The following is a 26,994-nucleotide window of genomic DNA, read 5'->3' as shown; positions in this document are numbered from 1 at the left end:
GATCTGGCTGACAGTTGTAGCGGAACCGGTATTGCTTCGGAATTGATCCCGGTACTCGCACTCGTTCCCGCTACCGGTACTGCTATCTTATCTAGCCATCAGTCTCGATAATGGTCGGCTGTCGATCCCCTGAGCCTTCGCAACGGCTTTCCTAATTGGGGCTTGTGTCGCTAAGTGAACGTGATTTATGCGTGGTCCCGTGTAGTTTCCGTTTGGAGGCGCGGGGTAGAACCGACTTCGTTATCGAAGCTGGTATCTATTATTGAACAATGTAACAAAGGTGGAAACTAGAATTGTACTTTCAGCTTTTGTGGCGTTTTGTCTCTTTTTAGTACCTAGATGATGGAATCCGGTGATGATGGCACACCATTACGAAGAGTATCGATTATCATCATTAGATCTTCTCCCAGAAGAAAATGTAGAAGAATCCTCAAATAGATTGCTCATGGAGGAAACAGGGGTGGAATCTCAAACCCGAACTAAATCGAATTATGAGATGCTCATCTTGACACTCAGCCTAGCAGGGTCAGTTGATAAGGCCTCATATACGGAGTGTGGGTGTATGATACTAACGAGACTAAAGCTTGCAGTCGGCCTATTGCTCTCAATTTGCGGATGGGACTGTGAGTGCTTCAGACTCCTAGAGTTGCCTAGCACTGACTCGAGATACAGGATTATCTGATGAGCATCGGCATCAGCCCTACCGTTATTGCATCCATTTGGATTATTCCTCCACTATGTGGCGCTACCTTCCAGCCACTCTTTGGAATACTGAGCGATGCATTAAAAGCGAAGCTGGGTAGGCGGGAACCGCTCCTATTGCTGGGCGGTCTTGGATTACTTTGCGCATTGATTATACAGGCGTGGAGCTCTACGATTGCCAACGGATTGGATGGTTCCTGCCAGGGAGCATGGCCAGCATGTTGGACTAAGGTGTTCGTGGCGATCTTTGCTGTCGTGATGCTATACGCTTCTGCGCAGGCGGTACAAGTCGCTACGCGTACTAAGATGGTCGACATGTGCCCAGCGAGTCAGCAGCTAAAATTGAACACATTGGCTAGTCGGCTCATCAGCTTGACAAGTGTGTTGTATTACATCTTGTCCTATGGGCTGCCACCATTGGCGACAGTTGAACTACGTATGCAGGAGTTGGCTCTAATATCCGTCATCATCAGCGTTGGCACTATTAGTATCGCGAGCGTAGAAGGTTGGGAGTCGCTCCCTCATTCTCCTCCCAAGGCCTGCTCATCAATGGCAACACCAGGAGAGGGTTCTTACATCCAACGAGTGAAGGATAGTGTAACTACGCGCATGTTCAAGATCCTGGCGGTCCAGTTTTTGTCGTCGTTTGCATGGTTTCCATATCTGTTCTTCATTAGCAGGTACGTCCAAAAATCCTTGCAGACTTGATCGTCACTCACCTTCATTTCAGGCATATTACAGAAAAAGGTGCGTACAGTCAATTCTTCATTTCTCATTGCTGTTACTAGCCTTTTGGCTAATGATATATCAGGGCACACGGAGGGAAATACAACTGAGCGATTGGGGCCACTGGCACTATTCCTACAATCCGTCGTGCATCTGATAACAACCTTTGCACTACCATTTCTAGCAAGCCACACCGCAAGAGACACTCTTCCGTCAACCAAAGCCTTGGGGTTTCTTCACTTTGAGCCGCTACAAATATGGAGGCTATCGCAAGTGCTCTACTCAGTGTGTGTTGCCGGTATCTTGCTGACAAAATCTACCGCGTTCGCACTCCTGTTAGCCGCCTTAATTGGGTTCTCTTGGGCTGTCATGCAAATCATTCCATACACCATATTGACGGACGAGTTTCTCCTCAAAAATGGAGGGGAGCCTAGAAGATTAAACTCGTCCGGGCTATTTCTCGGAATCAACAATCTGTCCATGACCATTCCGCAGATCATAGCAGGCGTCATATGCACTACCATATTTTCTACGGTATCAGAAAAGCACACTGAATCAATGTTCAATGGTATGACAGGGAGCCTTGCTATTGGCTCTATGGTATCTTTGCTAGCGACCGTAGTGTCATTTTGTATACTATGACTTATACAAATCGGCTTCCAGTTCTGTACTAGAATCCTTTGAGATCTGTCTATGTAGACGTGGATTTATGGTCAAGTCAATTCCCTTTCTATACATGGTGTTTCCGATAACAGTGACCAATCCTGCTATCATCAGGAAATGGAATAAGCTGTATGCTGTTATGTTATTCTTCATCACTCTCGTCAGTGTCAAGTTTGATCTCATGCCCATTGCCCTCGAATACCCATAAACTCATGATACACGCAAATATAGTAACTCCGCTCATAATCCACCAAGGGAGACCAACGATCCCATGTGCAGATCCATACGAGTAGAACAAGCCGGCCGCAAGGGGGCTGACGGTACGAGTGAAACTGTTCACCATCTCAGCTGTGCTATGCGTCCTTCCCAGAGCCGACGGATGCGGCGAGGCGCTGTAGTCACTAGTATTAGTACTGGCCGATCCAATCGAAAGGGGTAGGTTCACTTACTTGTTAGTTAGTACGATCTGGGATGGAACTGCAAATGATGCGCTGAACATCATCACAGCCTGGGCAAACAATATAGCTAACCAAACATAGGGGCCGTCACGAGGTTCAGGTCGAGGTGTGCTTGACGGCACTACTGAAAGGTATGGGATAATGAAATAAACCAACGGAAACCCTCTCAGGAACAAGCGCCAAGTCTTCAACATCCCCAATCTCTTCACTACTCGGGTGTAGCCGAAGAACTGCAACGGGATACCTAGAATGCCAGCAAAAGCTAGCGAGATGGCAACCTTGTTCACCGGCATGCCCAGGCCACCGACGAACCTGAAAGGAAGACGTACGTGGGCGTCCTCTGGTGCTGCTACTGGGTCACTGAGAAAACTGGGCCAAAGGGTGTTATAGACGGAAACATGCCCTTCCATAATTCCATATGCAATTAGAGTGAAGCACAGGTTCCTCGTGAAAATCCGCCTTAGTGGAAGCACCTCTTTCTTAACCTCCTTCGGGCTGTCTAGGTCATTCATTTCGACGTCTTCACTCACGAACTGAATACTTTCTTCATCTACATCTTGTTGGGTAACAACCGAGTAGGGTTGCTTCTTTGAGCCCCTTGAAAACAAGGCGGCCACTTTGGCTGAGATATGGAGACCTGGATCGTACTTATGGCGCGCTTCTTCATGCGTCTAGTAATAAAGTAACAGTCATCAGTATGACACCTCGAACAGTATGGCAAAGAACAGGAACACCCACTTCCTTGAGTTTGAAAAAGACGAACAGGAATGCTATGAGCGCGACAGACGCACTAGCAATGGCGGGTAGCGAATAGGGAAATAGGCGGAAGAAGGGAAGGTCGCTGCTGCTAGCGTAGTTGGCTAGCAGTCCAGCGACAACTGGGCTGGTAATGGCTGCAACATTATAACATATTGGCATGAGGATAAATGCCTTGGCTTGATAACGGCGCTCTTTGACGACCTCGGACACCATTGTCCTGATCATGGCGGTGTTGCCATTCACCGCACCTTCTATCAGCCGTATGACCACGGCCTGGCGGAAATCGGTGATGAAGCCGAAAGCCAGCGTGCTTAGGAACGACCCGCCCAATCCTACTAATAACACCATCTTCCTGCCTCCTCTCGGGGAGTCGGCCAAGTGACCCCATAGCACGGCTGTAAAGCCTTGAGCAAGTGTGAACACAGTCTGGAGCAGGGCGGCATCGCGGACGATGGCGTCGGATGGCTTAGAGGGGTCGAGTGCTTGCAACTGATAGAATACGTAGGTCTATGCCGCGGCTCATGGAATGCTCCTGTTAGCGACGATTCATTCACCCAGGAGGCCAAGTGTTGAAGACCGCCAAGCAGAAGCTAAGATCATATTGGCGGGGGTCTGCAGACATACCGAGATTGAGGTTCGTACTACGGGCTGAGAGAACCGGGCGAGACAAATGATTGCCAACTGACCTTTGTTAGGAAGATCGGACCAAGCCACATCTGCCTGTGCTTCCGACATGTTCACCGACAGCACTATATGAGTCTTGGGAGGCGAAACTACGACAGACTACGAGCTGATCCGACCGTAGCTAAATGATGTTGAGTGGAGGAGCTCTTTGCAATGGCATGAGGGGATATCGGCAGCGCAACATAACCTCACTCGCCCAAGGATGAGGCTGCCTATTGGAAAATAGCTTGGATAGCTCGACCGATAAGCTACCTTCATCCTAAAGAGCTGAGCTGTGTTTGTCCAAAGAACAATGTTGGTACGATCCCTGCCTTGCATAACATTGCATAGCGTGACGTGATCTTATCTTATTCCCATTTTCCGGCCTCATCCGGATCCGAATCTACTCGGTTTAGGAGCTGAAAGATCAGCAGTAATGTTCGTTCATTGCTACTCCAATCTGGATACTTGCATTACCAACCCCTCACATCGATCCCCCAGCTTGTACATCCCCTGCATCGCAGTAATCCCAGCCCCCCGCCTCCATAAACTACCACGCTGACACGGCGTGCGGTACACAATCTATGCACTACTTATTTTATCAATCTTACGATCACTGTTATCATTTCGGCCATAACGTTCGGTAGTGTAAACTCGCTTCATTGCTCGGGTATCAGCCAAGGGCCGGCTTTATCATGCGTTTCTACACTTCGATCACGCAAAGAAGCGCTGATACATTACTAGTGTCGAGGTGAATTTCCAATATGGGTATTGATTTGAGCTTCTAGAAAGCTCATGTCATGGCAAGTTGCTACAATCTGCCTTCGCTTCACCTAACAGCCAAATGGAAAAGGTGGCTGGCGTTGTACCAGTCCTAGGGCGCTACGTGTAGATTCTACATACATGTCTGTTCCGTCAACCTTCTTCTGAGCGCCAATTCATTACGGAACGGGTGATATACAAGGGTTAACCAATCAGGCAATCAACATAGTACGGCTCGTTGAAGATTCTCGTGGTATTGGGTGCTTTCACATCCTTCCATTCAGGGTTGCCGTTATACTGTAAACAGTGGTGAAGATGATCCTCGCTCCGACAAATTGTGTCCAAGACTATCGGGTCGCTCATCAAGGCCGCTTGAATTCGCTCGAGAGCGTATGCGCAGTGTAGATGATGGTATCGCCCATCAGTCCACACCCAGCCATGCTCCCCCGTTTCGACAGCTTCGAGGGAGATCTCGTTGATCATCTCAGGCTCAAGCCAATACTTGAAGTCCATGTCCTGCAAGATGATCTTGTACTTCTGATACATCTCCTCATTAAAGCAACGAGGGTGAATCCAAGTTGACAGTACCACATCGTATACACATCCCGCTTCTTCCGCCTCTTTCCAGTCCGGTGAGCACTTTCCGACCGACACAAGCGCCGTGTCATTACCACTTAGTGAATGATGCCATTTTCCAGACGTTGTTATTCGGCCTAGCATAAAGAACGCTGCGAGTAGCAAAGCAATTGCGACACCCTTGATGACATCTATGATGCGCAGACGCCGGGGCGCTGATTTTGGGACATGTGATGAGACAGGCCATTCTGCCTCTTCATCTGTCTGTGTTAACCCCTGTATGGCTTCCTCGTCGGTGGTTGTCGTCTTGAGCGGCGTATACGACATTTTGGCAATTGTGAAAATTGTGAGCAGATGTTGTTGTCTAACGGAGTTCGAGGGTGGACGGACCCGTTAAACCACTTGGGCGGGAAACGGTAATTACATTATTCTGGATAGTTATGAAAATGGACATTTCAGAGACGGAGCGCACTTACGTAATACCGTACTACACACAGACCCGGAACCCTTATGCGAAGGTCCGATACTACCTCGGAATCGGATAATTTTCCGATTTTACAGGGGTCATTTTCTGAGGCAGGAAGCTTACTCTTACTGACAGTCCTCTGACTTAGCACAAAAGCTATCATGTACGCCGATCTATCCATGCGGAACCGAGAGGATCTAAGATCCACGCGTTACCGGCACAGAAAGTTTAATGGCCCCGGAATATGTGGCAGGCAACACCGCGCCGAGTCCGGCGCGGGTTTCGGATGAGACTACAACCTCACCCTAATCGGGAACCGCAACACGGCTATGAGCCTAGATGAAAGTGAGACCGGGTTTCATTAGGCTTAGATAGGTGTCTCGTGGTAGATGTCTAAGTTTGCAGATATGCTACTACCATGGCTATTGCTGATAGAGCCAATGCCAAAGATTGCCCTCCCCTTATCAGCACATAACATATGAGCCCGCGCCAAGATGACACCAGAAGATACTAGTAACACTGTTGCGCAATTGCTGCTGAATTTGTATGCAGAAGTGCTCCTGATCTCTGAAGATCAGATTGGTCCTGAAGATTCATTTATTGGACTTGGCGGTTAGCAATCTATCACTAGGTTTTATTCTGTGATAAGAAGTTGTGAGAGGCTAACCTTGTGGTTTCACAGGTGATTCTTTCAAAGCTATCAAGCTGAAGCGAAAATGTGATCAACTCGGCATTCGCCTCTCGCTCCGGGAAATATTAGCCCGGAAAAGCATTGCCAGCTTATCAGCGGGACAAGTTTACCCAGCTGGCAGACAGAAGCGCCCTAAGAAGGTCAAGCAAAAGACACGCGCGCGCTTGGGCAAAGGACGCCATGAAAAATTCAATCTTATGCCACAGGACTACGCTTGGGACCTGATTTTGGAGGGACTCGGATTTCAGAATTCGATATGGAGTACGGAAGCATTAGACCTAGTCGAAAACGTGTATCCATGTAGCCCTATGCAAGAGAGCATCTATGTGGCGAGAGAAACCAAGGGGAAGCAACTCTATCGAATCCACGAGCTTTTCGAATTGGGTCCCTGCATGACACTTGACAAGCTGGAATCGGCTTGGCACTCGGTTGTCGACCTGCATGAGAGCTTGCGCACAATATTTGTGCCCTCCACGGATGTTGGATCCTCCAGGTTACTCGATGCCGTGGTTCTCAAGAGGCGGCAACGCTGCGATGTTGAACGGATTAAGTGCAGTGATCATGATGCCGTAATCGCCGACTTTGAAGAGAGTTGCTTCAACCCTCAAGACATTCAGGGCCCGCCTCATCGACTTACAATATACTGCACCGAGGACGGCCGGCAATTTTGCCAGTTAGACTTGAATCATATGATTAGCGATGGATCATCGCTTATAAACATAGTCAACGAGATCTGCACCCTCGCGAATGGTTCGGTGCTTAGCCCAGTACCCGGATACAGCAGTGTTGTCAAATATAATCAGTCAGCGCAGCTTTCGGACGAGAGTTTATGCTACTGGAAGTCATATCTCGATGGGATAAAGTCCTGTAACTTTCCATCCCTCTCGATAGAAACTCAGGTGGCAGAGCAGAACGTCCCAGATCGCTACCAAGTTGTAGAGATCCCTTTCAATAGACACAAAGATCTGAGTGAGTTTTGTGCTAAGATGGAAATTACGATGTCAACTGCCCTTCAGGCTGCATGGGCTATTCTCCTTCGAGCTTACACGGGAAACGAAGAAGTCTGCTTCGCCTATACAGCCTCGGGACGCGACATCGCTGTTGATGGTGCTGATAAAATCTGTGGACCACTCGTCAACCTCGTTCTTCGTCGAGCCACCCTTCTTGAGGCCACGAGTATCAAAAGCACGGTCGACACAATCCAACAGGATTATGTCAACTCTTTACAACACCAGTCAGTCCCATTTATGCACGTACAGCAGCTTTTCAAGACCACAGAGAAAATGTTCAATACAATCTTGACTGTGCAATATGCGCCATTGCTCGTTGATGAAAATAAGAGTATGCCATTGAGGCGGATTACTAGCTTCAATGCGACAGAGTTCCTATCTATCCACGTTACGTATTCGGATACCGTTATAAAGACGAAGTTGACGTATCCTACTAAGATGCTCTCTACAATTATGGCAGAACGAGTGATGAAGACCTTTCTCTCAATTATAGACCATATTCTAGATGCGACTGATGTTGATGTTCCGATTGGCCGACTTGGGCAGGTCAGTTCTTCGGACCTGCAACAGGTAATGGAGTGGAATACGGAAACCTTGAACGCGGCTGATCAATACCATCCTAATACTACGGCCACGGTGCACGGGTTAATCGAGGCAGCAACTATTCGTGCGCCTAATTCGCCTGCCATCTATTTCTCGGGGGAGACATTCAGCTATGATGACTTGAATACTATGTCCACCACTCTGTCCCAGCAGATACTTAAGTCTTCAAGCGACAAGCAAAGTTTTATTCCCTTGTTATTCGAAAAGTCGCCCATATTCTCGATTGCGTTACTAGCTGTCATGAAGTCGGGAAAAGCTTTTGTTCCAATAGATATTTCAAGCCCACCAGACCGAATACGACAACTCTTCGAACAACTAGGAATCACCTCATCTGCTGGTCTCGTCATATGTTCCGAGGGTATGTCGGACCAAGTGCGATCGCTTTGCCAAGAGATTTTAGCACCCAGTCTCACTGGTTTGCAGGCAGAGATCACCCAACCACAAACTCAAAACATATCCGCTCTGTTGCCAGTCGTGCATCCAAGCGACCCAGCATACCTCATCTTCACTTCTGGATCTACAGGTACCCCTAAAGGCGTCACTATTAGCCATAGCGCTTATGTGCATGCATCAAGACATCACGCTTCCGGAATACAGATTGATCCAAGCTCCCGTGTGTTGCAGTTTGCGTCGTATTCCTTTGATACAAGCATGGAAGATCACCTAACAAGTCTCATCGTCGGCGCTTGTCTCTGTGTTCCCAAAGAAATTGAAAGGGACACTGCCTTGGTAGAGTTTATAAATACATCAGGCGCTAACTGGGTTCACATCACCCCTTCTATGATGGTTATGATACCGCCGGTCTCGGTGCCTAAACTGAGGACCGTAGTACTGGGAGGCGAAGCCATGACAACTGAGAATGTAACGGAATGGGCAATCCCAGGGAGGCGCCTGGTGCAAGTCTACGGGCCTTCCGAGTGTTCCGTAACAAGTACAATCAATCCTGACGTCTCTAGACGACGCGATCCCACTAACATAGGGAGGGCTTTTGCTGGCTGTGCGACTTGGATCACTGACGTGAATAACCCGAATATTCTCTGTCCTATAGGATCCATTGGAGAGTTGCTAATGGAAGGTCCGATTCTTGCGCAAGGGTATTTGGGTCTTAAATCTGTCACGGACTCCGCCTTTATCACAAATGCCGTCTGGCGGCCAGGGACACGCCTTTATCGAACAGGAGATTTGGTCCGATACGATGAGACTGGAGATCTACACTTTGTGGGAAGAACCGACAGCAGAGTTAAAATCCGGGGGCAAAGGATCGAATGCGGCGAGATAGAAAGCCAATTGAGGAAGAAAAGCTCAGTTCGTCATGCCGTCGTCGTAGTTCCCAAGTCCGGTCCTGGGAAAGATCGTCTAGTAGCCGTTGTGTCGATGAAACTCGGCGAAAGCAACACACATCCCGAGCCGGCAAGCGGCGACATACAGTTGGAAGACGTGGAAGCTGTGAAAACAACTGAAACCCCAAGGAGTCTTCAGGACTGGTTGACAAACCAATTACCAGCTTATATGATCCCTGATCTTTTTATTCTTGTCCGTAGCATACCCATGAATTCTTCTAAGAAGCTAGACAGGAAGCAGGTTTTCCGCTACCTAGAAAATCTCAGCCAGGAGTCTTACAAAGCTCTCTTCAGTCGGATGGATGAAGAGACTCAAGACCGTCCGGGCACCGACTTGGAACATTCAATAAAGCGTGTATGGTGTCGTGTGTTGAATGTATCTGAAAGTGCGGTCAATTGGAATACGTCTTGGTTCTTCTCTGGGGGTGACTCGATCTCAGCCATGATGTTGAGTAGTGAACTGAGAAAGGAGTCTATTAAAATACCTGCATCAGATATCCTTCGACTGCGTAATATCGAACGTATCGTAGTCCATATCCAAGAGACAGTTGTCAACGACGGAGACGCGAAATTTCGCAATGTCGACTTCGGTAAGACTGACGTCGACACGTCGTGGGATTTATCACCAATCCAGCAGCTCAGCTTCCAGTTTCACTCCGATGGAGACCACTTTGACCAACAGACAATGGTTGTCGACACAAGCTTAACCATATCTGATGAAGCTATCATTGCGGCGCTCGATGCCGTCGTAAAGTCACATCCGATGTTACACGCTAACTTTATTCGAGAATCGTCTGCTGGGGCTCAGGTCTGGAAACAACGTGTAGTACCTATTCCCCCTACTGGATCAGCATATATAATTCGGTTTCATCAAGACACTAGTACCAATTTCAAGCTCAGATCTATGTCTGAAACCAAAGCAAGGATTGACTTGATTAAGGGGCCGATGATGGGGGTAGACATCTTCCGGTCTGCCTCTTCGGCCACAATTTCCATCAGTGTACATCATTTGGTCGTAGATATGGTGTCGTGGAGGATCATTTTCCAAGAACTCGAGGACGTTGTCACAGAGCAGCGTTCCATCCCACCTGAACCGATCTCCTTTCAATCATGGTGTCAAGTGCAGAATATTTATGCACAGAGCATCCAAACGTCGCGAGTCTTGCCCGAAGACAAGCTCGAGGTGGATATAAGTTACTGGTCTATGGAGAAACTTCCTAATCTTTTTGGAGATGCCATAACGACAACATTTGAGATTGGAAGTTCAGACACGGCAGATTTATTAGACATATGCAACAAATTGGAATACAGTGTTGTGGATGTTCTATGCGCAGCAATAACAACCTCGTTCTCGAAAACGTTCCAAACACGTTCCTCTCCCGTAATATTCGTCGAAGGTCATGGAAGGGAGTCACCTAGTGGCAGTATTGACCTTTCTCGAACAGTGGGTTGGTTCACAACATTCGCCCCAGTTGCAGTGCGTGTACCACACGATAAGGAGTTGAGCGACATAGAGACACTCGACCAGATCAAGAATTTCAGGGAAGCTACACCATCTAAGGGTCTCGATTACTTCACCTGCCGCTTCCTATCACAAGAAGGGTCTACTAAATATCGTGAAAGCCATGCTCACGCAGAAATCGTCGTCAATTTCCTAGGAATGTACCAGCAATTCGAACGCTCTAGTTCAGCGTTCAAACGTAGCAACGATCCTGAGCTCCTTTTAGGTCTTTCGGCAATGCGCCGCGAGCAGCGGAAGAAATCAGAGAGATATAGCCTGATCTCGATAGTCGCCATGATTAAGAATGGCTCGTTGAGTGTCGAGATCGAATGGAATAAGCACATGAGATTCCAAAGCGAATTGACCTCGTGGCCACTTAAGATTCAGGACGATATGTTGCTGCTGATCCGGGATCTAACTCGCATTTCTTCTTCTTTACGAAGCATGCCCGCCCCTCAAAGTGACGTTATTTGCTTCGGGGTCGATAGGCAGAAGACATTAGCTAAGATTACAGGGCTAGGCTTGCGACCGCATGGAATTGAGAGCATGTACCCGTGCTCGCCCATGCAGCAAGGGTTGATGGCGAGTCTCTTGAGGGATTCGGGCACATCCTCAGCGTATAATCAGACTTTTCTCCTGAAAATCAACCCCACCAAAGGAAGCGTGGTCAAGAGTGAGCAAGTTGTCGAGAGCTGGCGACGGACAGTTCAAAGACATGCAATTCTACGAACCATCTTTGTGGAAACTGATGTAGGAGACTACTCGCAGGTTGTCCTGCATCATGCTGATCCAGTCGTACAAATCAAGGACGGCGCTAGCGTTGAAGACCTCAGAACCACGTTGTTCGAGACCGAGAACCAATCGTTGAACTCCCCCCTGGACGGAGTTCCTTTGCACCGCATCCTGGTATGCGAAGCAACTGATAAATCAACATACATGTTACTTACTAAGAGCCATCTTCTTACTGACGGCACGAGCACCCAAATTCTCATTCAAGACTTGGCTCAAGGCTGTGGCGGAGTTGAGATGCACGATAAACCCCAAAATCACTATCTCGATTACGTCCGTTACGTGACCAATCAAGATAAAGACCTTGAAAAGAGTTACTGGGCTAGCTATCTAAGAAGTGCCGCCCCATGCAACTTTCCAAGACTCTCCTATGCAAGCGATGACCCTAATGCTAAGGTCTCTCACTCGAGCGTAACTTTGCAACTACATGCTCCCGAAGCTGATGTTAAGCAGTTGTGCCGCAACCATGACCTCACAACTCCCAGTATCTTTCAGCTTGCATGGACACTGGTTTTACGGACCTACCTGAACTCCGAAGATATCCTCTTTGGGTTGTTGTCCTCGGGCAGAGATCTCCCTGTTGCTGGCATCCAGAAAGCCGTTGGGCCAGTTGCCAATATGCTCGTAATGAGGAGCAACATACGATCGAATATGAAAACCATCGATGTGGCGAAAGGTTTGCAGGCAGACTATATTGAACATCTATCACGGCAGACGCTTCCCCTTTCGCAGGTCCTACATGCGGCTAGGGAAGGGAATCGGGCTGTTAGCTTTAATACCATTCTAAATATCCAAAAGGCAGAGGGATTGATCGACCAGCCGACAAGTGAAGACTTTCAGATAGAATTTGTAAAGTCGATCGATACTACGGAGGTGAGTGTTTCGCAGGAAAGCGAGTAGGGCTGGTGTAGATGCTGACGTGTCATGTTCCAGTACGGGCTTGCTATGACGGTCCTGGAAAGCCAAAATCAGTACAAGCTTTCTTTGGAGTACGAGACGGGCTTAATATCTCCTAAAATGGCAGATGCAGTCGCTTCAACATTTGCAGGAGTCGTTAGGAGCGTTATTGCCAACCCTGAGTGTCTTGTCGGAGATTTAGATCTTGTTGGTGATAATGACCGAGAACAAATTCAGAAGTGGGACATCAATAATTTCCAGACCAAGAACGAATGTGTTCATCGGCTCTTCCAGGCTACAGCACTGAGCATGCCAGAGAAGCATGCTATTCACTCGTGGGATGGTAGCTTAACATATGGTGAATTGGAGGCTTTGACTAGCAAACTAGCACGGAGGTTGCTTGATCTCTCTGTTCAGCCTGAAGAAATCATTCCACTCTGTTTTGAGAAGTCTGTTTGGGGTATTGTGGCAATGCTCAGTGTCATAAAAGCTGGTGGTAAGTAACATCTGCGTAATACAACACGAAACGACTAGTAGGAATCTAACACCTATATGTAGCAACATTTGTCCATATTGATCCATCAAGTCCGGCGTCTCGAAAGCAACAAATTACCAGAATTACCAACCCTCGATTAGCACTGGTATCGTCCAATACCCGAGAGGTCATACAATCATTAGTGCCACACACGCTTATAGTTGATCACGATACACTTGCAGAAAACGGGGATGTGACAAATCCACCGGCATCTATTGCCATTGATAGCCGCGTAGATCCGTCAAACGCCCTTTACATCATATTCACTTCTGGCAGCACAGGAGAGCCGAAAGGTGTGGTCATTGAGCATCGAAACTTCTGCTCAGCCATGGCGGCGAACTCAGACTGGCTGCAGATCCTTCCTTCATCCCGCCTTCTTCAATTCAGTAGCTTCGTTTTTGATGCATGCATGGAGGAGATACTTACAGCCTTAGTCGTCGGCGCCTGCGTTTGTGTACCGTCCGACGACGATCGGATGAGCCCAGAGAGACTTACCTCCTTCATTCAGGAAGCTGGCGTCAATTGGGCTGCCTTGACGCCATCATTTCTGCAAACTCTTAACCCAGATAACGTGGTTCCTCCTTTGAAATTTATTACAGTGCACGCCGAGGCAATGAATGCCTCACTAACTAGGCTTTGGAGTCCACGAGTTCATATGCGCCCGAGTTACGGTCCGACCGAATGCACGGTTACCAGCACGGTCGGGGCCGCCTTTTCCGAATTCTCTGACCCTTCTAACATAGGTTGGCCTGTCGGTTGTCATGGACGAGTCACCGATCCGCAGAATCCTGAGAAATTGATGCCCATCGGAGCAATTGGTGAATTGACTCTAGAAGGGCCGATCCTCGCCCGTGGTTACTTCAATCGACCGGCTGAGACTGAGAAGGCCTTTCCCAATATCGAGGATTGGTTCGATGGTAGACCAAAGAAAGTTTATCGCACTGGAGATCTGGTACGCTATGCTGATGATGGATCGCTGAGGATTTTAGGACGGCGAGATGCGCAAATCAAAGTTCGCGGTCAGCGAGTTGAGCTCGGAGAGATACAGAGCCAACTCGATCTATCTCCCGAAATTCATCATTCTATGGTGATGCAGCCAAAGTCTGGCGTTCTAGGATCTCGATTAGTCGTAGTTTTAAGTCTTACTCAGCTGCGTCATACGCCTCGATCACGGAGCCGAACGATTCGGCTAGTCAATGACCCGGAAGTACTGAACAAAGCCGATCATTCATCGGTATCGGAAGCTTTAAAAGAAATTCGGTCGTTTGTTTCAGCCAAACTACCATCTTACATGGTCCCCAATACCTGGTGCGTTGTAGAAGACATACCAACCTTAGCTTCGTTCAAATTGGACAGGAAACTGGTGAATCAATGGCTAGAGACAATGGACGAAAAAACCTTGCTACTTACTCGACAATTGATGAGCAGTTCAAGAGGATCAGGTTCCGGGACTGACACCGAAGCTGAAAAGCTGGTAAGGTCTGCTTGGTCACAAGTTTTAGCAATCCCAGGTGGTAAGTTTTAACCAAAGACAGCAAGGTTCGTCAGAAGACTGATACGTCCCGTTTTGTAGACCTTATCGACAAAGACGATCATTTCATCGCACTTGGGGGTGATTCAATCTCGGGTAAGTCACACTTTCTCCTAAGTCGAGCCCTGCTAACGAACCGTCTTAGCAATGAACGTTTCTCGCTTCTTGAGCCAAGCAGGCTCACCTGTGAAAACTCAGGACGTACTAAGAAGCAACAGCATTCGGGAACTCGCGTTGGCACTTGAGACTTGGGAAGCAAAGGACCTAACTACTGATGTGCGGTCGAGGAATCAACCTAGAGGGTCTAGAAAGGCGCTGTCCGTCGATGAAGTTTTGTCCGAGTATGGATTCGACCCGGCTAGTAGATCCAAGATCTTATCCGTACATCAAAGCACACCTTTCCAGTCGAGAACAACTTCTTCTCTTCACACCTTACCTTGGAGACCGTATCTCTACAACTTGTTCGCGGAAATAGGAGGTTATCAACTACCCGACAAGAATCCCGACCCCGAACGACTCCTAAGCGCCTGGAAAGCAACAGTAGCGAGGCATGCTATTCTTCGTACCGCTATACCCTTTACCAAAGATGGCAGTGCTGCTTATCAATTCATTTTGAATGAATCAGCTGCAGCCTGTGGGGTGTTTGAGGTTGCTACAGAAGAAATGGCCCTCAAAGCGAGCATTGAGAAGACAGAGCATGTGAGATCAAGCCTCTCATCGACAACACTAACACCTCCACTATGGCTAGATCTCTACGTTACCTCAACCAAGCAAGTATACATGCACCTGCTGATGGGCCACATGTTAATTGACCATGTTTCGCTGGCACATGTTCTCTATGATTGGGACGTGTTTTATCGCGGCGCTTCATCGCTTCTCACGGATGTAGGCCGTCTTCCCCGATTTGCAAGTTATCTTGATGACGTAGAGTCGCGAGATCTGGGAGCCAGCACAGGGTTCTGGACCCGAAAATTGCGCCGGGCCAAACCGACAATTCTTGGGTCAGGATCCAGGTCAGCTGATCATGGTGCGAAACCCGCCCATGGGGCCGACGCGATGTCTGTAGTCAGATTCAGAATAGATATTGATGCCGCGGTGGATCAATACTGCCGCAACGCGCGTGTCACGGTGTCGACATTATTGCAATTTGCTTGGGCCATATTGCTGAGTGCTTACACGGGGCAGACGTCGGTCTGTTTTGGGCACCTTGCTTCGGATCGGGATGTTGATATTCCTGACGCTGACGAAATAGTAGGTCCAATGCTGACAGTTTTAGTCGCACAAGTAGATCTGGAAAGTCCGATCCAAGAAGCTATTTGTAAATTACAGGACGACAATACCGACAGCATGACACATAAGGTCTTTGACCTATCGGCAGTCGAACGTAACCTCGGACTCCAACTGCCAGAAAGTCCGCTTTTCAATACGCTCGTGAACTATCGCAAGGTCAAACGGTCAGGGCCGGAACCGGTCATGAAGCTGCGGTCAATCTTGAAGCAGGATCCCCACGAGGTGAGTCTTGATCTACAGCGCTAACGTCAAACCTTGAGGGTTCGTCTCGTTGCTCACACACGACGTTGCAGCAACAAATCATCCTTAGCTTCAACGAGCTTCCAGATGCGGCCGTCCTCGATGGCGCACTGACTCTCTACAATTGGGGACACTCGGGTCTCGAGGTGCAGAAAATGGCAGATGTGTATGCAGCAATCCTGGCCCTTGTGGTTAGTGGAGAATGCCAAGCAGCGGACGAACTCGCTAGTCTTGTCACAAGCCTTGACACGAGGTGACGTTCATTAGGTTTGCTTTACGAACATAACATGACCAAAGGTCTGTGCTTTGGACGTGCTTCTCGACAAGTAGCTTAGATGATGAGCCTGTTACTAAGGATGTACTTATGTCGACAATAGCCACTGTTTCTAGCGTATGAGAAGGTGCTTACAATGCTTACATGGTTACGCGAGGAGAGGAGACGTGATCCGCTACACGTTCGACTAGACAGTTGCTAAGCTTTAACTGCCCCTTAGAATATACAACAGGCTCACGTTCTGAATCCTCCTACTGTAAGAACCCGTCCCGTCTCGGCCCCATTATCTCCACGAATCTGAAGTACCACGTAAGCACTATTATCACCTCCACAATACGCCAACGTATAGAGAGCCTCAGGCTCGGCACCGTATACTCGGCACGCTCGGGAAACGTACCGGTAGTCTACTGACCTAAGGTGGGCGGCGATACCTTAAATAGTAATCTGCCCACACATGAACGATGTGACAGAATAGAGAGGATCTGGATGGTAAGATATAAGCTTACCTACGTATAGTAGGATAATGGTGCAAGCAGGAACAAATTGCGCGCCATGCATCTCCGCTGCACAGCTGATTGGATCAAATAGACTATGGGCTGGAAATGCCGAAGACCCCGTAAGAGATGATATCGTGGGCTACAGGGCAGGTGTTCGCAAGAGGGAAAACACGGTTATATCGCGAAAGTTAGAGAGCCGAGGCACCGAAAGTGTCACGATATCTTCCCCGCATTGAACCTAGGTATATGGTATATTTCTCTCGGCTTTACCAGGCCAAGCAAGATGAAGCAGATCTTGTGTGGCAAGTCCTATGTGGCTACCAGGGTTTCTAGCACGTCAATCCAAGCTAATATCCGAGGGACCTTGACAGTACTAAGCGAGGCGGTTAAAAAAAAACTGAGGGACTCTGCACTGAACACAGAGGTGTTGAGTCTCTCGCTGTTTTCTTACACCGCCTTGCTAAGTAGGTCATTGGATTCTCGATACGTAATAGTATGAACTTGACGTCTATGTGCATGACGCGGCAGATGATGTCTAGCTTTATTGTCGAGCCTGGTTGTGCCTGCTGAGGATTCAATACAACATGACGAGAGTGCTATGAGAAGTTCCGCATTTTCTGAGATTAAAGCAACAGCGCGCCGTTGAAAAGATCAAGTTCGTGCTTCCGATTTAGCGTACTTGGCTTTCCGAATGTGAAATCGGCGAGAAAGGGGTTCACCTATATGTACTCGTGATGGCTTACTAATATTAAGAGAACATAAAACCTCCAGGAACATGGATGGAGCAATTCGTCACATAGCAGACAACAGACTGACCTCGGCGAGTTGGCTCACTTGCTAACTAATGTACGCAGGTGAGTTCATTCGTAAGAAGCACTGTATAGATTAGAAGATTATTTGATGCAATATAATGCCCACCAGTAATTCTTGCGATACCATTCGGGCGAAGACAGGGCAAGAAATCAGCTCCTTCAATCTACATGTTATTGCCTAATGCAATGACAGGGGCAAGATGATTAGAAATCGTGGCTTTGGGTCATTGCCGCTTGTACAACTATGACCAACGGACAAGAATATGGTTGTTATACCCATAAGCGATCACCCAGTGATGCTCTCAGCAGCATTCCTTTGGTAGGGATACAATCCTCATCAAGATTTACTTAAGATCCTATGCGTCAGGACCCCCGTCACCGGTTAGACTATCCCAACGCATCCCCGCATCCCCGTTCTCACTTCTCGGAATTATTCAGCTTATACGCTACATGTGAGTTGTCACCCGGTGGTGACTGCTTTTAGAACCTACGAAAACAATGTCAAGCACTGAAGTCTGGGACACAATTAAACCTCTTCTATCAACTATATTGAAAATCGAAAAAGAGGCTGTATCATAACCTGTATAGGCATTTTTCTTACCTACTTATCTCCCGCTTTCGGAAAAATCTGGGATGATGAATTCCGGCGACACGCAAACCGCAACTCTTGATCCTAACAATGTCAAAACCACCCTCAGTATCTGGTGGTCACAACGACCCCAAGACGCCACCCAAAGTTATCACAAGACGTCGTGGCGCCTGTAGGAGCTGTAAACATAAGAAAATTCGCTGTGGGTAGACATATATTTATATTTTACTTGGATTATGTTGTTAGAAGAGCGAGTCTGTGGAAGCTTATTCAGTTACTAATACGTGCATATGAAAGGTAACGGAGGAACTCCTTGCTCCGCATGCGACGTAAGGCACCCCCTACGTTGACCGCTGCCCACAACTGTTATCTCATAGCTGATCTGATATATGCAAGCGGATTGGCTCAACGTGTCATTATGAGCCTAGATCAAGGAAAACTTCGGACACGCGCGAGCTCAGTCTACCAGCACCTGTTTCGAACAGGCCGGAACACGACAGAGATCGCCCCCCGAGTTCTACGGAAAGTGACGGCCTCGAAGATACAAGTGGCCCGCAAAGCTTGTCACTTGTGGGCTCGTCACCCGCGATGTTCTCCCTCGACACGAATATAGACTTTTTGTTTCCATCTGGTACATTCTCATTTCCAACCCCAACCGAAGACCTGGCCATCTCGCAACCAAGAGACTACCCTGCAGCCGAGGGGATATTGGGAGCACAATATCCCATAAACGACTCGGCAATATCTTCATCAACCATGCCACTAGAGCTTGAAACAGGCAGAAGTACTGCCACAGACAGCGCCTGCACTCTGTCCTCACCGTGGACTACACTTGAGCGGCGAATAACCAAAGTGGCTGATCATGTGAGTCATTGCTTCACGATTCATGATAGAATAAAGCTAGAACATGGAAATGAAGATCATACAACCCCTGAAGGGTTTACCAGAATATTGCCGAGTAGATGCAAATATTGACTATCGCTTGACCACGTCCTTCGGCTTAGCAGAGTTACCTGCACCGCAACGGGACTCGCGCAAACACCTTGAAACCTGCCGCATATTACGAAGCCTAACAAAATCTCATTTTCCCGCTAATATTCCTAAGCAGAATATTATGCATGGTACAGTTTCACTTACCAAGAATGCACACGATGGAATTATTCAGCGATGTGTCGAAGGTTAGTACGACGTTCCCTTTGAGCGACTCATAACACTCGATTATGGTTCTTTTGCTCCTTACCCCTTTTATATCTTGGCGCCTGTTCTCCATTCCTTCAGAACACTTGCTAAACAATGGCTATAGCTTGTTTCAAGAATAATGTTGAGTAAGTGCGCACACTTACACTTAGTAGTGACGGAGACATGTATGTTCATCTCCCAAATGTCGTTAACCACTTGTAATAGAATTCCTACATTCCTGCGTAAGACAGATGTGGTCAAGAAAATTTCAGAGGTACGCGAATCCTCACATCCTGATGTGTTATTATCGTTGTTCAGCGACGCCATCATCACCATAGGGCTTAATGTGTTGCGCAACCCCGCCGAATTAGAGGGGCTTCCCTCGATCGATAGCCAGGAATATGCCCATTCTCACTTGGACGCTCTCGCCAACTTGCAGGGATTACCAAGTAGCCTCCTAAAGCTTCAAGTAAGTGAATTGCATCTGATACGTGCTCAAAGGCGTCATATGACCGAATAAATAGAAAGTTAACTAACACGTCGCCCCTTTTTCTTGGGTGCAATTACAGACAATCATCCTGCTTGTACGTTCAATTCCTCGCTAGTCTCCTATACTCTCCTGTATTAGTCGATGGTAAAGCTAATCAATGATGACCAACCAGAGCATCATCGCTTCCAGTATCAACGATTCCAGACTATGCGAGATCTTGTCAATAGGAGTCAATTGCGTCCGAGAATTACAGTATACCAATTCAGTCATTGTACGGAGGACTTTCACAAACGTAGAGGATCAGAGACTCGTCAAACGTTCTGTTTGGGTTCTGTATTACCTAGAGACTACTTTTTCTGTCCTTCGTGGTTTACCTCCGGTGCGTGGCTTTTCTCGTTTCGCTAACTGAGCCAGTCTCATTGAATAAGCAACGTCTCATGATGCGCTGACGTGTTATCCTCAAGCTACTCCACTCCGACTTCATTGATCATCTTCCCACAGAGCCTAACCACCCAGAGGAAGACACATTAATCATCCAAGTCGCTGCGGCCTCATTGCTGGCGCGTAGTCTTAGTCGTGTGTACACCCGCCCAGTATCAGCGAAGACGACAGAAGAGCTACAAGCGTGCATTTCTGACTTGGTGCGCTGGCGCGGCTGTTTATCGGATCCCACAAAGCAACTCACAGCAGGCCGGGGGTTCGAAAAGCGGCTGTGTGGAGATGAAGATGCCGGAGCGAAGCTGCAAATCTTTTGCTCGTACCACGAGTGCGTTTACCTCTTATTTGCACCGTGGCTCAAACCCCTCGTAGAATCGATATCGCCGCCACAGTCTTCGCCCATTCGAGATGGCGATACGTTACTCAATATGGATGTTGGGGCTGAGTCTGCAACGGATCGTCGGGTCGTCCTAGTCGACACTCTAGAGAAATGTCTTGAATCGGCTTACACTATTGTTTCTCACGCTAATGAGATTGTTTCGCTGGACAAGACACTGGCCAGGTATTATCCGCTACCTGTTGTTCTTCATTCTATTACCTCTTACAGAAACGCTATCAAAGCAAAAAAAAAAAAACGGCAATGTGTCTGTTCTTGCCCAATCACCCATTTCTTTTCTCTCCCGTCTATCTAGCAACAAGCCATTCTAACAACGGGTCGTACGTCACCAGGCGCCTGCGCGGCTTAATGATTATCTCTGTATGCGTAATCACCTACGGCATCCAGTATGGAGACGCGGATACGAAAAAAGAGTCTCTGACTTATCTAGGAATTTGCTGTGGAACATTTGGTGGCATGTATTTGGGCGACAGCTCGCTGCCATTCGAAGAGATACTAGATCTAGTCAGAATAATACGATCGGATAGTTGATCAATCACTAAATGTGAGATTCGCCACTGTGTTCGGACATATCTAAATAACGAAATCAATTGGCACGGTCGCTCTCGCTTCACCTCGCTCAGTTTATTTTAACTTATAACCACAGGGTGTTTGAAGCGTGATGTAGTATCACTTTCGCCTCTGAACTGGTTAGGCTTGAGGGCGCGGCCGGATCTTGGTGCTCTCGCCATCCTTGTAGCAGTAGTAGAAGCCGCCCCTTTAAGACAAAGCTCGATCTGATCGCCGAGGATGCGACTACGACGGTATATGTCTCTGAAGGTCAACCTGAGCCCTGCCTCCTTAGCCAAGTTTGCAACTTTCATGGCAGCGAGTGAGTCACCCCCTCTATTGACGAAGTCATCATCCAAACTCAAATCTTCAACCTCGATCTTCAGAACCTTGGACCATAAACTGGCTACTCGTTTCCCCATTTCCGTGACAATCGGCCGGCCTTTTGATTCTTTCGCTGCTGGTCTGTGCCAAGCTAGAAGTTCCTGTTTGTGTAAGGAGGAAATTATCTGCTGCAATCCCCGACGATCCCGCTTCCCTGAAGTCGTGACAGGAAGCATGCGGAGCGGCACATATGCCGAGGGCAACATATAGCGTGCTATTTTCTCTGCAAGTCTTTCTTCGCAGTTTGCAAGCAAAGTATGTAGCCTCGCCTGAACCTGAGGGTCGACCAAGGTCAAGTCAGTAGGTACCAACGACTGAGACCCGAGACAAATGAAGGCGACTAGCATTTTATCTTCGACACCCCCTCCTCGAGGAATACCGGCCTCTACAGCTAAATCGACCGCTAGGATAGCTTTCAGATTGCTCTCGATATCGCCAAGCTCTATGCGCTGGCCTCGCAATTTGACTTGCATGTCCTTGCGGCCAAAATACAACAGCGATCCGTCGCCACACCGCGCGACTAGATCTCCAGTCTTGTACATGCGTCTTTTCTCCCCGGGTTCTTTGGTACTTAGATCGGGCCAAGCGCACCACGCGGGGTTCTCAATGAATACTTTAGATGTTCGTTCCTCGTCACCGATGTATCCTCTACCAATAGCATGGCTCTCCAGCACAAGTTCTCCCACAGCTCCGACAGGCATAAGTCGGTCGTGGTTCGAAGGATCCACGACCCAGCTTTTGTTTCCTATCGGAGAGCCAATATTCCGGAAATTTGACTGCAGAGATAATGGACCGACGACAGCAGATGTTGGGCACACTTCACTAGGTCCATAACCACCAAGAAGAACATCAACCCGGGGCACCCAAGCAGCGATGATGTCAGGAGTCAAGGCCTCGCCACCGAGGACCAGCGTTCTAATGCAATTTGCGGCCTCAAGGTTCAATTGCGCGGCAACTGACGGTGTGAAATTGGCGTAGTTGACGCGCATGCGCGCTGCAGCACCACCGATGTCGTTCATGATATCATAGTCGGATGGTATACAGAGGCACGATCCGGAAAGAAGCCCCAGGAAGATTTCCTTGAGCGAGACGTCGAATGAATACGACGTGGATTGAATCACACGGCTGTCAGGTCCAAGCCGAAACGCGGGGCCGAATGTCAGCGCATAGGAGCAAAAAGCTCGGTGCTCGATCGCGCAGCCCTTCGGTTCACCTGTGCTGCCTGATGTGAAGATCACGTATGCAAGATCAGATGGGCGCACGTTTGAGTTCGTCCAGTTCGCTGCCGTCGGCAATGTTTCATTATCTGCGAAGGACTGGTCTAGAACGATGCTTTGCAAGCCAATTTCATCGTATTTAGACGTAGACGCTTGGGTAGTGAGGACAAATCGTGCATTGGACTTCAAGGCAATGGATTTAACCCGGTGTAAAGGAACGTTCTCGTCCAGCGAGACGAAAGCAGAGCCAGCCTTCATGACAGATAGCATGGCGACAATCACCCAGAGAGAGTGGGGGAGCTGTAGGATAATCTTCTCCTCATGTTGGAATCCTAGCTTAGTGAAGAATGTGTTGGCTACTCGGGTTGTCAGCGCCTCGAGGCCTGCGTAAGATAGCGATCCATCGTGAGCGAGAACCGCAGGAGCATCAGGACGCAGTAAAGCTTGCTCACGTATCATTTCGTGTATGCAGCTTTCTTGCCTCGGTAGATCACCTCCGTTCCATCGCTGTATCGTATATATATCATTCTGACTGCAAGACGGTATATCTTCGATTCTACACTCAGGCTTACTCAAGACATACTCGAGAGACTGCATGAACATGTCGGCGATGCTTTTGGCCAACCAGGTCTCGATTGTGACACCCGTCCGCAATTGGATCATAAGCTCTGCTCCGGTATAAATGACGATCAAAGCTACGTCGTGCTAACCAATCTCATTAATAAGATATGATAGACTGTGCGACATGTTCTGAACTCACCTCCTCGGAGCCCTTTGCTTTGACCGGCTTCATACTCAATACCTGGTTTGCTTCATTTGAAGCTGTCAGGTCATACCAACATACACTTGAGTTACAAATTCGTTTACCGTCGTGTATAAGGGGGAAATCTGTCGACGAATTTGCTTTGATGTCCTCCAGTACTTGGCCATTCAGCCTTTTGACAAGATCTGCGAAGCGGTCATCCTCCGTGAAAAGGCCGGTACATAGAAACTCTCGTCGGCCAACCCCAGGGTTACTGCTATTCTCAGATGAAACGTCATCCTGTGCCATTCTATAAACGCAGCAAGGCTGTTCAAGGCGAAGATATCTCGCCAGCAAGACCAACCAAAGTGCCTGTATAGCATTTATAGGCGCAACTCCTTGGCTTGAACATTGAAGGAGGAGCAATTCGCCGAGGGAGCCCAGCATCGTCTCATTCGTGTACTCCGCTACTGCCGTCTGCGCCACGACCGTGCCGAGGCCTAGAATTGTAGGTTCTGCGTTCTTCATGCGCTCGAATACATTGCCTTGAGCGTGTGTCTCTTTCTGGACCTGCGTCTCATGGGAAGTGGCAGGTGTTGCTTTGGGACCAGCTAATGCATAATAAGCTCGGGGTAGGTCTGTCTGTATCCTGACCAGACAATCACTGTCAATGACAATGTCATTATAGCACACCCTGAGCAGCAAAGAAGAGCCCCCAGTTGTGTAAGCCTGAGCAACGTGCATTGGCGCTCCCGGAACGAGAACTGGCAAGGTGTCCTGCTCGATCTTGGCCTCAATATCGTCTCTTTCTTCATAATCCGCATGTGTAAGCAAGGCATCGTAATTCTTCAAAACTACTTGAAAGATATCAGTGGCACCTGGGCCCCTTGCGAAGACAGTTCGTAGTTCTCTTCTTTGCTGAACGACATTCTGCCAAGCATTTCTTAACCTAGCAATGGATATATCGCCTCCAAATTGTAGTTCGAAGAGGATAGTGTGGACTTCATGGTTCTTTACTAAACTTAGTGCACGACGTTGCTCCTCTGGACAAGGCAGTACGGACTCGATCTCATGATCATTAACAATAGTACGTAACAATGGAAAGCTAAGTTTCTGCATATTGACGTGGCGTATAGACAACTAGTCAATGAAGAAGTGACCATAAGCAACAAACGTCTCAATCTCACGTTGAAGACGAACTTGGCTGCTCATGTTGTAAACCGAACTCACGTGGTACTCGAAATGTTAATACCTGTGCCGGTAATCCTTTGTCGCGTCAATAGTAGGGCGACCAGGTTATCAAGCGGATGACCGGTACATGGGCGAACTCTCAATACCGATTCTCGGCCGACTTTTCCGTGGCTACTATTTCATCGGTATTGTTCCTCTACTTCTCTTACTGGTGTGAGCTGGAATTGAATCATATACAATCTCGAGGACAAATTGGACTTTAGTGGGACTAAAGAACCGGTAGCCGTCCACGTAGCTAGCAGGGACTTATACAGTAGGTAAGCCGTGTCTTTACCGACGGTTATCATTCAGTGCCTAGTATATCAAGTCATTCTATATTTCAATAGATAGCCCTAGAACATACTATTTACTGAATCTAGCGCTATGTACTAGTCGAATCATGGCCATATAAAATGATGCTTAAACGTCCTCCAGATCCTCTAACAGTTCGCATGCTTGAATAAGTCCTTCAGTCAGACCATCTACATTCTCGTCCTTGAATAGAGTGTAGTGGTTTCCTGGCACGTCAATGACACGAGTGAAGAAGTCAGACTGCTGATTTTCCCAACCCAGAACGTTGCTTCCTCCGCGTAATTTTGCGTCGGAAATGCTGTGACTTTGGCTTGCGCGAAGAAGAATGACTGGGGGTATTTCGGCGCTACTCATCGCACCCTGATTACCTTTAGCCCACTGCTGCGAGAATTTGGCCGAATTTTCAAGGTTCTTCAGAGTGACTTTTTTAGACTCCTCTGTCGTTGCCTCACCCCATTCTATAGGAGGTGTATCTCTATCCCGCTCGCCATCTTTGGCAGACGGGTAATATGTATCTAACATGACAACACCGAGAACAGGGGTCTGGTCATTTCCGGCCAAGATCTTAGCCATCTCTAAGCCGATGAGACCCCCCACGGACCATCCTCCGAAGATCAGGGGTCCGTGGGGTAGTTCGGAAAGAATGAGGTCGACATAGGTCTGAGCCAATTGGTTTATGCCGCCCGGCCAGGCTGCCTCATCGACTAACTTTTCGTTGCTGATTCCCCAGACATGACGCTCAAGATCGGCCAAGTAGTAGTAATTAACAGTAGTGCCACCTCCATCATGGATCAATACGAGTGGCGGTTGTTCCGAAAATTCCGGATCATCTTGAATAAGCGCAGAAATAACCGCAGGAGGGTGGTTAGGAGGGACCGTTGTCAAATCTTCAGGGGCAGATGTAGAACACATTGCTTATCCAACTGTCTAGGGGCGAATACCATGAATTGTTGTTGTGACATGACCCTATTGTACTTACGTCTCATTCTCAGTGTTGCTCTAATGAAACTTTCTTTTTTGCTATGTGGAAATGTTGTGAGAAGGACAGCCCCGAATCCGTACGCGTAGGGGTTTACCGATTACCGAAATTCCGGTACCCTTGAATACTTGGGAAAGCGGTAAAAAGAGCGGACCCAGAGGGTTTCGGAACGGCTTGATCTATGACATGTGCAAAAAGATCATCAACTTGAGCCCCAACCAACCAACGTGTAGTACATTTCTGGGTAGTAGACACTAGGGTCCGGCAGGCGCTGAGGCTCTTAGCAAGTAGTAAAAGCTTTTAAGTGCCCTTCTTAGAGCGAAAAGCTGAAAATATACATTGCCACTCCTGATCGGCGCTGCGCTTCTTGATTCCGACAAGTCTCTATCAGACACACAATTGATCATACACTACCATATTGGTCGACCACTAGTTGGATAGATAGTCGACAGAATTCTACACTAGTGTAGCAGTCGAGCAGCAAGATTCTCCTACTCGCCTACATGAACCTAGCCTAGAGCTCTCGGTCACTTTCTCAAAGAAAAAATTATCGCGTTAGCCCGCAAGTGAATGAAGCCCCTTAGCCACCTAGGTACATTTACGGTATCGTTTAAAATCATGCCTCATACTCCCCTCTGTCTATATACACGTAACAGCGTAGACAAGGAAGCATCCTCATCATGCAATTATTCATACCCTACGA

The 26,994-nt window shown here is 48.1% G+C and overlaps 7 protein-coding genes across 7 annotated transcripts; 3 read left to right on the top strand and 4 right to left on the bottom strand.

Moving 5' to 3' along the window:
- Positions 1 to 51: 51 nt before the first annotated feature.
- F5B22DRAFT_119347 (major facilitator superfamily domain-containing protein) lies at positions 52 to 2,303 on the top strand. Its single transcript, XM_047968879.1, has 5 exons — positions 52 to 525; positions 584 to 623; positions 673 to 1,382; positions 1,433 to 1,449; positions 1,514 to 2,303. Exons 1-5 carry the CDS (start codon positions 356 to 358, stop codon positions 2,068 to 2,070), a joined length of 1,494 nt encoding a protein of 497 aa, XP_047831455.1. The 5' UTR covers positions 52 to 355; the 3' UTR covers positions 2,071 to 2,303.
- Positions 2,152 to 4,490, bottom strand: F5B22DRAFT_119727 (major facilitator superfamily domain-containing protein). Its single transcript, XM_047968880.1, has 4 exons — positions 3,933 to 4,490; positions 3,288 to 3,815; positions 2,541 to 3,220; positions 2,152 to 2,483 (listed from the first exon to the last, which is right to left on the bottom strand). Exons 1-4 carry the CDS (start codon positions 4,041 to 4,043, stop codon positions 2,234 to 2,236), a joined length of 1,569 nt encoding a protein of 522 aa, XP_047831454.1. The 5' UTR covers positions 4,044 to 4,490; the 3' UTR covers positions 2,152 to 2,233.
- Positions 4,491 to 4,937: 447 nt separating this feature from the next.
- Positions 4,938 to 5,636, bottom strand: F5B22DRAFT_645984 (uncharacterized protein; the record flags this gene model as incomplete). Its single annotated transcript, XM_047978669.1, has 1 exon — positions 4,938 to 5,636. The coding sequence occupies one exon, from the start codon at positions 5,634 to 5,636 to the stop codon at positions 4,938 to 4,940; it is 699 nt and encodes a 232-aa protein (XP_047831453.1).
- Positions 5,637 to 6,269: 633 nt separating this feature from the next.
- On the top strand, positions 6,270 to 16,459 carry F5B22DRAFT_645983 (peptide synthetase; the record flags this gene model as incomplete). Its single annotated transcript, XM_047978668.1, has 7 exons — positions 6,270 to 6,387; positions 6,458 to 12,582; positions 12,643 to 13,102; positions 13,165 to 14,655; positions 14,715 to 14,768; positions 14,818 to 16,184; positions 16,256 to 16,459. 7 exons carry the CDS (start codon positions 6,270 to 6,272, stop codon positions 16,457 to 16,459), a joined length of 9,819 nt encoding a protein of 3,272 aa, XP_047831452.1.
- Positions 16,460 to 17,777: 1,318 nt separating this feature from the next.
- F5B22DRAFT_119234 (uncharacterized protein) lies at positions 17,778 to 21,458 on the top strand. The gene is made up of 10 exons (XM_047968876.1): positions 17,778 to 18,576; positions 18,672 to 18,703; positions 18,771 to 19,238; positions 19,294 to 19,552; positions 19,678 to 19,699; positions 19,779 to 20,022; positions 20,123 to 20,137; positions 20,216 to 20,422; positions 20,508 to 21,043; positions 21,211 to 21,458. Exons 1-10 carry the CDS (start codon positions 18,465 to 18,467, stop codon positions 21,407 to 21,409), a joined length of 2,094 nt encoding a protein of 697 aa, XP_047831451.1. The 5' UTR covers positions 17,778 to 18,464; the 3' UTR covers positions 21,410 to 21,458.
- F5B22DRAFT_655026 (acetyl-CoA synthetase-like protein) lies at positions 21,341 to 24,941 on the bottom strand. Its single transcript, XM_047979860.1, has 2 exons — positions 23,789 to 24,941; positions 21,341 to 23,733 (listed from the first exon to the last, which is right to left on the bottom strand). The coding sequence occupies exons 1-2, from the start codon at positions 24,887 to 24,889 to the stop codon at positions 21,508 to 21,510; spliced, it is 3,327 nt and encodes a 1,108-aa protein (XP_047831450.1). The 5' UTR covers positions 24,890 to 24,941; the 3' UTR covers positions 21,341 to 21,507.
- Positions 24,942 to 25,340: 399 nt separating this feature from the next.
- Positions 25,341 to 26,404, bottom strand: F5B22DRAFT_604294 (Alpha/Beta hydrolase protein). The gene has a single exon (XM_047974785.1). It carries the CDS (start codon positions 26,222 to 26,224, stop codon positions 25,421 to 25,423), a length of 804 nt encoding a protein of 267 aa, XP_047831449.1. The 5' UTR covers positions 26,225 to 26,404; the 3' UTR covers positions 25,341 to 25,420.
- Positions 26,405 to 26,994: the final 590 nt, after the last annotated feature.

Source organism: Xylaria bambusicola, assembly GCF_022495145.1.
Source record: "Xylaria bambusicola strain CBS 139988 unplaced genomic scaffold F5B22scaffold_17, whole genome shotgun sequence".
NCBI lineage: Eukaryota > Fungi > Ascomycota > Sordariomycetes > Xylariales > Xylariaceae > Xylaria > Xylaria bambusicola.
Note: the sequence above shows the minus strand (reverse complement) of the source record. Positions and strands in the feature narration are given on the sequence as shown.